General features: G+C 50.3%; 2 protein-coding genes across 3 annotated transcripts; one reads left to right on the top strand and one right to left on the bottom strand.

The window, feature by feature from the left end:
- Window positions 1-679: 679 nt before the first annotated feature.
- On the bottom strand, window positions 680-4617 carry TMEM234 (transmembrane protein 234). 2 transcript variants are annotated; one of them, XM_072918065.1, is made up of 6 exons: window positions 4515-4617; window positions 3154-3287; window positions 2065-2131; window positions 1881-1973; window positions 1154-1322; window positions 680-1101 (listed from the first exon to the last, which is right to left on the bottom strand). In XM_072918065.1, the coding sequence occupies exons 1-5, from the start codon at window positions 4600-4602 to the stop codon at window positions 1156-1158; spliced, it is 549 nt and encodes a 182-aa protein (XP_072774166.1). In that variant the 5' UTR covers window positions 4603-4617; the 3' UTR covers window positions 680-1101; window positions 1154-1155. The 2 variants fall into 2 exon arrangements, with proteins under 2 accessions (XP_072774166.1, XP_072774165.1); XM_072918064.1 differs by having other exon boundaries at window positions 680-1322.
- On the top strand, window positions 4609-10528 carry EIF3I (eukaryotic translation initiation factor 3 subunit I). Its single transcript, NM_001164351.1, is given in 11 exon segments — window positions 4609-4649; window positions 4870-4962; window positions 5046-5133; window positions 5904-5969; window positions 6961-7110; window positions 7672-7799; window positions 8610-8720; window positions 9007-9096; window positions 9532-9605; window positions 9784-9876; window positions 10165-10528. Coding segments are annotated over 11 exon segments (978 nt in total). The 5' UTR covers window positions 4609-4646; the 3' UTR covers window positions 10247-10528.
- The last annotated feature ends 840 nt before the right edge of the window (window positions 10529-11368 follow it).

Genomic DNA, 11368 nt, shown 5'->3' with positions numbered 1-11368 from the left:
ATGCACAGGAGGGCTTGGGATCCTCAGGAGGGTGCCCAGGAGGGGTTGGGGTGCCCAGGAGGGGTTGGAGCGGTCAAGAGGATACACAGGAGGGTTTGGGGTGGGTGTTTTTGTGGTGCTCAGGAGGGTTTGGGGTGCACAGGAGGGTTTGGGGTGGTCAGAAGAATTTGGGGTGGTCAGGAGGATGCACAGGAGGGTTTGGGGTGCCCAGGAGGGTTTGGGGTGGTCAGGAGGATGCACAGGAGGGTTTTGGGTGCTCAGAAGGGTTTGGGGTGGTCAGGAGGATGCACAGGAGGGTTTGGGGTGGTCAGAAGGGTTTGGGGTGGTCAGGAGGATGCACAGGAAGGTTTGGGGTGCCCAGGAGGGTTTTGGGTGCTCAGGGGGGTTTGGGGTGGTCAGGAGGATGCACAGGAGGGTTTGGGGTGCTCAGGAGGGTTTTGGGGTGCTCAGGAGGGTTTGGGGTGGTCAGGAGGATGCACAGGAGGGTTTGGGGTGGTCAGAAGGGTTTGGGGTGGTCAGGAGGATGCACAGGAGGGTTTTGGGTGCTCAGAAGGGTTTGGGGTCCTCTGGAGGCTGCCCAGGAGGGTTTGGGGTGTCTGGAAGGGTTTGGGCTCAGTGAGGGGCTGGTTGAAGGCTTTAGGGGTGGTCAGAAGGGTTTGGGCTACTCCAAAATCCATCAGTGCCAGGAGGTGACACAGGATAATTTATTAACCATTTCTTGCTGAAGAAAACAATTGAATCCCTGTGGTCTTCAAAGAGCTGCCAAAAACCCCCTTAAGGCACAAAATTGGCTGTCCCTGCAACGGGGCACTCAGGGGGTGCAATCCCAAAAAGGTTTGGCCATGCCAAAACTCCTTCCTGGGTGGGGCTGAGCCAGGAGCCCTGGACCAGCTCCTGCTGCCCTGGATCAGCTTCTGGAGCAGCTCCTGGAGCAGCTCCTGCTGCCCTGGATCAGCTCCTGGAGCAGCTCCTGCTGCCCTGGATCAGCTCCTGGAGCAGCTCCTGGAGCAGCTCCTGGATCAGCTCCTGGATCAGCTCCTGCTGCCCTGGATCAGCTCCTGCTGCCCTGGATCAGCTCCTGCTGCCCTGGATCAGCTCCTGCTGCCCTGGATCAGCTCCTGGATCAGCTCCTGGATCAGCTTCTGCTGCCCTGGATCAGCTCCTGCTGCCCTGGATCAGCTCCTGCTGCCCTGGATCAGCTCCTGGATCAGCTCCTGGATCAGCTCCTGGATCAGCTCCTGGATCAGCCCCTGCTGCTCCCTCAGCCCCAGCCAGGCACAGGGACACTCCCAGCATGGTGAGCAGCATTCCTGCCACAGCTCCTGTGGGAGAGAAGAAACAAATCAGTGACAAATAAATGGGGATAAACTGGGAATCTGGAGTTGGAAATTGCCCATTTTCCTGCTTTTTCCTCACCACCTGAGCAGGGCTGGTTGATTTTTGGGGTATTTTGGGCCACTCTTTTTCAATGGTGGGTGTTTTGTTCATGGTTAAACATCTCCTGAGGGAAAAGCTCAAGCCTATAAATTATTTCAGCTTAAAACAGCCAGTTCTGGCTTTAAATTCATCAGCCCTGCCCAAAAATCTGTTTTAATTCCCTTTCAGGTCCGGCAGCCAAAGCTGCTGTGACCCACTTCAAGCCCTGTGTGGTGTTTGGTGTCTTCAGAGCAGATTGTAAATTAAATTATACATTATAAATTCATTATAATAAATGTAGAATAGATTATAAATTAAAGTATACATTCTAAATTAAATTATATTTATAAATATAATTATTATTTACATTATAAATCAAATTATACGTTATAAATCAAATCCCCCACATTAAAAATCAAACCATGTCAATCCAATAAAAGCTGATTTCTTGGAGTGGGACTCACGTTTGCCACCAATGTCCTCTCCCAGGATTTTCCCCGTCACCAGGGTCACAATCAAAGCCAGGGAGTTGCAGAGTGGCACTGCCAGGGACAGGTCTGAAACGCAAGTTCCAAGTGGAGAAATCAGGTTTATTTGGGATTATTCCACGGGAGCCGCAAAATCCCCCCAAAAAATCAGAGGACTGACCTGTGGAGGCCAAGGTGAGGTAGAAGAGGAGGGAGCCGGCCTGGTTGAGGAGGAAGGGCAGCAGGAACTGCAGGGACACAGAGCTGGGTGAGGGTCCCGCCTGGCACCCCGGCGGGGGCACGGGGGTGGCAGTGCCAACCCCAGCCCACCCCAGGCACGGGTTTGGGAGGAAATGGGGATGTCTGACTCCAGAAGGCTGAAGGATTTCTTTATTATATTATAGATAATATAATTATTATATTATATTATATTATATTATATTATATTATATTATATTATATTATATTATATTATATTATATTATATTATATTATATTATATTATATTATACTATATTATATTATACTATATTATACTATATTATATTATACTATATTATACTATATTATATTATACTATACTATATTATACTATACTATATTATACTATATTATACTATATTATAGCATATTATAGCATATTCTCTTATATTATAGCATATTATATTCATATTATATAATATAATCATATTATATTATATTGAAATATATAATTACATATAATAACTATATATAATATTATTTATATTATATTGCATTACATTAATTATATTAAATTATAGAATATATAAATACATAAAAGACAATATAATTATATTATATATAATTATATATTATATATAATATTATTATATTATATGATATTAATTATATTATATATATAAAGGTATAGGTGTGAGAGTGTGAGGGGTGTGAGGATGAGGAAGGGGTTGAGGAGGGGTGTGAGGATGAGGAAGGGGTTGAGGAGGGGTGTGAGGATGAGGAAGGGTGTGAGGATGAGGAGGGTTGTGAGGATGAGGAGGGGTGTGAGGATGAGGAAGGGGTGTGGGGATGAGGATGAAGAAGGGGTGTGAGAATGAGGAGGGGTGTGAGGATGAGGATGAGGATGAGGAAGGGGTGTGAGGATGAGGAGGGCTGTGAGGATGAGGATGAGGAGGGGTGTGAGGATGAGGAGGGGTGTGAGGATGAGGATGAAGAAGGGGTGTGAGGATGAAGAAGGGGTGTGAGGATGAGGATGAGGAGGGCTGTGAGGATGAGGAGGGGCTCTCACCCTTCGGTTCAGGCCGAGGAGGCGCAGCTCCTCCAGCAGCCCCCGCGGGCCCCGCCGCTCCTCTGTGCCCGCCCGCAGCCACGGGCCCGTGGTGCCCCAGAGCGCGGCCACCAGCGCCAGGGACAGCGCCTGTCCTGGGGGGACAGTGGGGTCAGGGACAGGGACAGGGCCAGAGCCTGTCCTGGGGGGACAATGGGGTCAGGGACAGGGACAGGGCCAGAGCCTGTCCTGGGGGGACAATGGGGTCAGGGACAGGGACAGGGACAGCGCCTGTCCTGGGGGGACAGTGGGGTCAGGGACAGGGACAGAGCCTGTCCTGGGGGGACAATGGGGTCAGGGACAGCACCTGTCCTGGGGGGACAATGGGGTCAGGGACAGGGACAGAGCCTGTCCTGGGGGGACAATGGGGTCAGGGACAGGGCCAGCGCCTGTCCTGGGGGGACAATGGGGTCAGGGACAGGGACAGAGCCTGTCCTGGGGGGACAATGGGTCAGGGACAGGGACAGGGCCAGAGCCTGTCCTGGGGGGACAATGGGTCAGGGACAGGGACAGGGCCAGCGCCTGTCCTGGGGGGACAATGGGGTCAGGGACAGAGCCGGGGTCAGCCAGGCTACAGCCCAGGCACACAGAACAATCCTTCTCCAGCCCCAGAGCCAAGGGCACCACTGCAGCTCCACCCCAAAAAATGCAAACAACAGGGAATGGAGGAGAGCAACCTGTGAGGGTGGGACTCCAGCACCTGGAGCTGGAATTGGGCAATTATCCCCAATATTTAAATGGACCAAACTCATAAAAATGTGAAAACTTGTGATGCATTGTCCATCTTGGGTCTAGCCAAGGCCAGGCTCTTCTGCTGCCTGTAAAGTATCCTGTAAAGGCTTTTAATAAATCCCTGCTTTACTCTTAGGGTTAGAAGGAAAATTAACCTTAGTAGGCCCTGGGAAAATACCCTGGGAAAGCGTAGGCCTTGTGCTTGCTAGAACTGCACCTAGCTAGTACGTGATAAAGTATATAATTGTTAGATGTGATGATTGTTTAGTAATTAAATATAATTACTGTTTAATCGTAAGAATAATCATGAGAAACTGTGGTTAGGGGCTTGAGAAAGGCCACGACAAACTCATGCTTGAATAAAGTCAATGTATACAATAGAACAATAGAAGTTGAATCATGAATATGTAAGTTATATAACGATAGAATATAAAACACCCTCAGATTTGGGTCTGCACCCCTGATTCCCAGAGCTCTCCGATAAAAGCACCTGTATAGAAATGTGTGAGCATCCCTGACCGCTCACACTGCCACCTTCCCCCCTTCCCCAAACAAACCCTCCCCGCCGCCATCACCGCCCCGCCACTCACCCACGGTCGCCATGGCAACACCGCGGCACTTCCTGCTTCCCCCGGAAGTCGCTCCGTTGCCATGGAGACCGTGACGCGTTTCCGCCATCTTCCCGGAAGTGCATCTCCCCCTCACGCCTCAGCGCGGCCGCCATGGTGAGACCGGGGTGGCCGCGGGCTCGTTGTTGGCGATTTTTAGTCGCCACCGCTGATTTAACAACTCCGAGCCCCCGGTCCGCGGCTCCTGGGCGTGGGGGGGCGGCTTTGCCGCCCCCCCGCGTCCCAGGAGCCGCGGACCGGGGGCCGCGCTCGCCCCTTTCCTCCTCACCCCCATTTCCCTCGCGCCGCTCATTAATTATTTCATCATTAATTACAGAAACCCATCCTGCTGCAAGGCCATGAGCGCTCCATCACTCAGATCAAATACAACCGCGAGGGAGACCTCCTGTTCACCGTGGCCAAGGATCCCGTGAGTGCTCCGCGCCCCCGCTGATTATCGTTCATTTTAATAGTTAATTTATTAATTTTTTTTTTTTTGCCGTCTCCTCGCAGATCGTTAATGTTTGGTATTCGGTGAATGGAGAGAGGTTGGGGACTTACAACGGGCACACGGGAGCTGTGTGGTGTGTGGATGCCGATTGTATCCTTTGATCCCCCAAAAAAACCGGTTTAATTCCATATTTTAGTGGCTGAATCATTCCCGGTGATTCCTCCTCATTTTCCACTCAAAGAGGAGCAGCTCACTCTTCTTCTGCCTCTTCTTTTCCCATCCTTTGGGTGTTTTTCCATTGGGAATAAAAAATAGATTCCCATTTGGAATAAATAATATGTTTCCATATGGAATAGATAATAGATTTCTATTGGGAATAAATAATAGATTTCCATATGGAATAAATAATACGTTTCCATATGGAATAAATGACAGATTTCCATTTGGAATTGATAATAAATTTCCATATGGAATAAATAATATGTTTTCATATGGAATAGATAATAGATTTCCATTAGGAATAAATGATAGATTTCCATTGGGAATAAATGATAGATTTCCATAGGGAATAAATAATATGTTTCCATATGGAATAAATAATAGATTTCCACTGGGAATAAATAATAAACATCCCAATGGATATTTGGATTTGCTGTGCTTTTCCCTGGATATCTGGGGAGATTTTCCCACGGGCAGCAGAGATAAAAGTGTGGAAAAATGTAAGAAAATGATAATTTTCTTTTCAATTTATGGGAAAACCATGGGCTTTTGCAGTGGGAGCACTTGGGCTCCGTGCTGCCTTTCCTGGGCTAGATTTTTCCCAAAAAAAAAAAAAAAAAATCCATTTTTTGGGTGCAGAAACATCCAGTGAGTGGCCAGGCAGTGGAATTTGGGGTGATTTTCCCTCAATGGTGGCCCAGGGGACACCAGGCACGTCCTGACGGGCTCTGCAGACAACAGCTGCCGCCTCTGGGACTGTGAGACAGGTGAGGCCACCCCAAAATCCCCCTGGGGACACCCCTGGGGGACAGAACCTCCAGGGATGGAGGGGCAGGACACGGGAATGGATCCCCCTGGAGCTGGAGGGGAGTGTTGGAAGGAATTCTTCCCTCTGAGGGAATTCCCAGGGTTTGGCCTCAGCCCTGGAAGTGTCCCAGCCCACTTGGAGCCACCTGGGGTGGGTGGGGGGTGGCCCTGCCCAGGGCTGGGGGAGATTTTGGTGAATTCCAGCTCAGACCATTCCATGGAGAGCTGGGAATGGCTCCCTGAGGGATCTGCTGTCCCTGCCCTCCTCCCAGGGGTCCCTGAGCTCTGCTGGGGCTGGGGTTGGCACAGCACGGGGATGTGGGACTGAATCCACCCCTGAGTTCCCACCCAGAGCATCCCAGGGTCCTGTTCCATGTTGTTTTTAGTGAGGGAATCACTCCCCAGCTCCCTGAAAATTCCTCTTCCCCTCCCCTGTTAAAACGTGAGGCTGGAGGTGACACAGAACAGGGACGTGGAACTGAATCAATTCCTAAATTCACTTCCCACCTAAAGCACTCCAGGATTCCATTCCATGATCTCTCGAGGTGTTTTGAAGGAGGGAATCACTTCCCAGCTCCTTGAAAATTCCTCTTCCTTTTCCCTTTTAAAATCTGAGTCTCCCATTAGCAAGGCTGGGATTGATGCAGCACAGAGATGTGGAACTGAATCCATCCCTAAATTCACTTCCAAAGCCATCCAGGATTTCATTCCATGTTCTCCCAAGGTGTTTTTATGAGGGAATCACTTCCCACCTCCTTGAAAATTCCTCTTTCCCATCCCTGTTAAAATCTGAGTTTTTCGTGAGCAAGGCTGGAAGTGACACAGAGCAGGGGCATGGGACTGAATCCATCCCTGAGCTCCCACCCAGAGCATTCCAGGTCCCACTCCCTGCTCTCCCAGCTGGTTTGGAATGAGGAAATGAGTTCCCAAATCCTCCCTCCCTTCCCCCAGGGAAGCAGCTGGCCCTGGTGAAGACCAGCTCGGCCGTCAGGACGTGCGGCTTCGACTTCGGAGGGAACATCATCATGTTCTCCACGGACAAGCAGATGGGCTACCAGTGCTTCGTCAGCTTCTTCGACCTCAGGGACCCCAGCCAGATCGGTGAGGGGCCAGGGAATCCCCCTCAGGGATCCCACTCTGCTTTTGGGGTTCAATCCCAACCCCTTCCCATGGGCAGCGGTTCCTTCCCCTGTCCCAGATTGCTCTGGCGCTTCCAGGGATGGAGCAGAGGAGATGCTTCCCTAAAAAAAATCTCTTTGCTGCATAGCTGGGAGTGGTTGTGGGGTGATCACGTCAGCAAAGGACACAATTCCTTCTCTATTTCCCTCTGGGATTCCTTTGGGAACAGCAAAATGCTGCCCCTGAGCTCCACAAATAAAAAGCACCAAGGAATCCAGCCTTGAAATGCTGGAAAAGCCCAAATCCCCAAGGAATCCAGCCTTGAAATGCTGGAAAAACCCAAATCCTTAACGAATCCAGCCTTGAAATGCTGGAAAAGCCCAAATCCTCAAGGAATCCAGCCTTGAAATGCTGGAAAAGCACAAATCCCCAAGGAATACCCCCCTTAAAATGCTGGAAAAGCCCAAATCCCCAAGGAATACCCCCCTTAAAATGCTGGAAAAGCCCAAATCCAAGCTGAGCAAATCCAAATCCTTCCCACAGAGAACAACGAGCCCTACATGAAGATTCCCTGCAGCGATTCCAAAATCACCAGCGCCGTGTGGGGCCCGCTCGGGGAGTTCATCATTGCTGGCCACGAGAATGGGGAGCTCAACCAGTTCAGTGCCAAGGTCAGGGCCTGGGGCAGCATTCCTGGGGGGATCAGGGCTGGAATGTGGGATTTGGGGCTCCAAACAGCTTCAGCAAGGGTCAGTAAAATGTGGGGCTGCCCCTAAAAATTCCTGTTCCCTGTCCCTGTTGAAATCTGAGGTTCCCTGAGTGAGACTGCAAGGGACATGGAACTGAATCCATCCCTAAATTCCCTTCCAGAGCATTCCAGGGTTCTGTTCCATGTTATTTTTAATGGGGAAAACATTTCCCAGCTCCCTGAAAATTCTTCTTCCCCTCCCCTGTTAAAATCTGAGGTTCCCCCAAGCAAGGCTGGAAGTGACACCTCAGTGGAGGGATGTGGAACTGAATCCATCCCTAAATTCACTTCCAGAGCATTCCAGGATTCCATTCCATGTTCTCCCAAGGTGTTTTTAATGAGGGAATCACTTCCCAGCTCCTTGAAAATTCCTCTTCCCCTCCTCTGTTAAAATCTGAGTTTTCCCTGAGCGAGGCTGGAATTGACACAGCACAGAGATGTGGAACTGAATCCATCCCTAGATTCCCACCCAGAGCATTCCAGGATTCCATTCCATGATCTTTCAAGGTGTTTTTAATGAGGGAATAATTTCCTATCTCCTTGAAAATTACTTTTCCCCTTCCCTTTTAAAATCTGAGTTTTCCCTGAGCGAGGCTGGAAATGACACAGCACGGGGACATGGAACTGAATCCACCCCTAAATTCCCACTCTGAGCATTCCAGGGTTCTATTCCATGTTGGTTTTGGTGAGGGAATCACTTCCCATGTCCCTGAAAATTCCTCTTCCCCTCCAGTCAGGGGAGCAGCTGTCGAATATCAAGGAGCACACCAAGCAAATCAACGACATCCAGACCTCCCGGGACATGACCATGTTCATCACTGCTTCCAAGGACAACACAGCCAAGGTGAGCTTCTCCTGCAGATTTCCTGCCAGGATCTCTGCCCAGGGGGAGTTTTGCTCCTTGGGAATGTTCAGGGAGGAAGGGGAGGTGCTGAATGAACAGCCAAGCGTTGAGAATGAAATTTTTGGGTATTTCCATGGAACGTTTGCGGTTTGTCGCCCCTGGAAGGTGGGAGATTTCCCTTTCTGGGGGAATATTTTTGGGAGTGGAGCTTGCAGAGGGAACATCCATGCAAGTGAGGCTCCTGATCTGGAGCTAATCCATGAATTTCTCCTTTTTTCCCTCGTAGCTCTTTGACTGCACGTCCCTGAAGCACCTGAAGACGTTCCGGACAGAGCGGCCGGTGAATTCTGCTGCCCTTTCCCCCATTTTTGACCACGTAAGGATGAGCTCCCCCAGGGCCTCACTGATCCTGTGATTCCTGCACTCTGAGTCTTCCCACTCCAGCCTAAAACCAGGATTCTGGAATGAACCTGGGGAATTTTGCTGGGTCAGGCGCTGGGAAGAAAGCTCTGTGTCCTCTGCTCAGTTGTGTAAGAGAGGTGGGAATGAATTCCTCAGAGGGTTGGAGGACTGCTGATGGATCTGTGGGATTTCTGGGATTAATGGGAAGTGCTGGAGGCAGTCACCACCCCTGGAGGTGTCCAGGGAACCTCTGGACCGGGCACTCACTGCTCTAAACTGGTTTCAAGGTGGGGGTCAATGCTGGGCTCGATTTTGGAGGTCTTTCCCAAGCTCGGTGAGCCCAGGATTCCCTGAATCCCAGAGGGAAGCACTGAAAGGCTGTGATTTCTCTGGTTTCTCTGCCCTGCAGGTGGTGCTGGGTGGAGGGCAGGAGGCCATGGATGTGACCACAACCTCCACCAGGATTGGCAAATTCGAGGCCAGGTTGGTGCTTTTCCCTCTGGCAGGGCCGAATCCTCACCCAGAGCATTCCTGACATCCCAAGGATTGCTCTTCCCTCGCTTTTGGGAAGTTGGCAGTGCTGGAGAAACCCTTGAGCTCTTTTTTTTTTTTGGTTTTGTCCCTCCTGGGCTTGTGACAATTTCAATCTTCCTCCCCGCAGGTTTTTCCACTTGGCTTTTGAGGAGGAGTTTGGCAGAGTCAAGGGGCACTTCGGGCCCATCAACAGCGTGGCCTTCCACCCTGATGGGAAGAGGTGAGAGCCTCCCTGGGGACCTTGCAGTGTGCCCAGTCCACCCAATCCTGCTTTTCAACTGGGATATGACCAGGCTCTGGGGATTTCTGTGGTGGGAATGGAACCAGCACCCAAATTCTGAGCCAGCCCAGGGGGTCGCTCACCCCCTGCCCCACACTTGGGCCACGTCACTGATCTTTTTTTTCCCCTCTTTGTGATCCCTGTATCAGTTTCAGGAGGGGGTGGTGAGGCCAGACTTCCCATTCTTTGCTTCCAGCAGCATTCCTGACTTTCCCTTTCCTCCTGCAGCTACAGCAGCGGGGGTGAGGATGGCTACGTCCGCATCCACTACTTCGACCCCCAGTACTTCGAGTTCGAGTTTGAAGCCTGAAGGAGAATTTTCCTCTCCTCTCCTCTCCTTTTCCCTTCTCCAACCCCTTGCTCCACCACAGGACTGTTGGAAAGGCCTGAAGATGTTCTTGGCAGCGATTTTGGGGGCTGTGGGGAAGTTGGGAAGTGGGAATTCCAGCAGCTCCAAAGGGCAGGAATGGCTTTTACTGGAAGAAGAGCAAAGGGACCTGGCTTGGCTGCCTGCCTGCTGGGCATATTTATAAATCAGGGGAAGGGAAAAAAATGAGGAAATAAATAGAAATCTTTTGTAAACACAAGGAAAGCACCTCTGTGGGTTTTTTTTTAGGTTGGTTTTCCCCATCTGGACCAAAATTAACCCAAGGACTTTTTCCCAGCTCTGTTGTTAGTCCTTTGTCCACACCCATGGAGCAGCACTGCTCCTCCTGGGACCTCTGCCCATCCATGAACTCCATCCCAGGGAGGCTGCACAGCCTCAGGCCCTGCCCTGAAGTGTGGAAAAGCTGCAAGTGCAGCAGGCAGGAATTGTTTTCTGTCGGAACCCAAGCCTGGTTCAGGAGTTCCATGTGGTGGAAAAATCCCTCCTCCAAGCCGTGCTGCCAAAGAAAGGCTCAGCAGTCTCTGTTGTTGAGGGTTTTTTTGTGTGATCTGCTGGGTTTCTGTGTGATCTGCTGGGGTTTTTTTGGTGTGGGTTTCTGTGTGATCTGAGGGTTTTTTTGTGTGATCTGCTGAGGGGTTTTGGTGTGGGTTTCTGTGTGATCTGAGGGTTTTTGATGTGATCTGCTGGGGTTTTTTGGTGTGATCTGCTGAGAGTTTTTTTGTGTGATCTGGGTTTCTGTGTGATCTGCTGAGGGTTTCTGTGTGATCTGCTGAGGGTTTCTTGGTGTGATCTGCTAAGGGATTTTTTGGTGTGATCTGCTGGGGTTTTGTGTGATCTGCTGGGTTTCTGTGTGATCTGCTGGGGGTTTTTTTGTGTGATCTGCTGGGGTTTTGGTGTGGGTTTCTGTGTGATCTGAGGGTTTTTTATGTGATCTGATGGGGCTTTTAGTGTGATCTGCTGAGTTCTTTTGTGTGATCTGCTGTGTTTCTGTGTGATCTGCTGGGGTTCTTTTGGTGTGGGTTTCTGTGTGATCTGCTGGGGTTT

This window comes from Taeniopygia guttata, chromosome 23, assembly GCF_048771995.1.
Source record: "Taeniopygia guttata chromosome 23, bTaeGut7.mat, whole genome shotgun sequence".
In the NCBI taxonomy this organism is placed as follows: Eukaryota; Metazoa; Chordata; class Aves; order Passeriformes; family Estrildidae; genus Taeniopygia; species Taeniopygia guttata.
The sequence above is the reverse complement of the archived record's forward strand: the minus strand, read 5'-3'. Positions and strand labels throughout refer to the sequence as shown.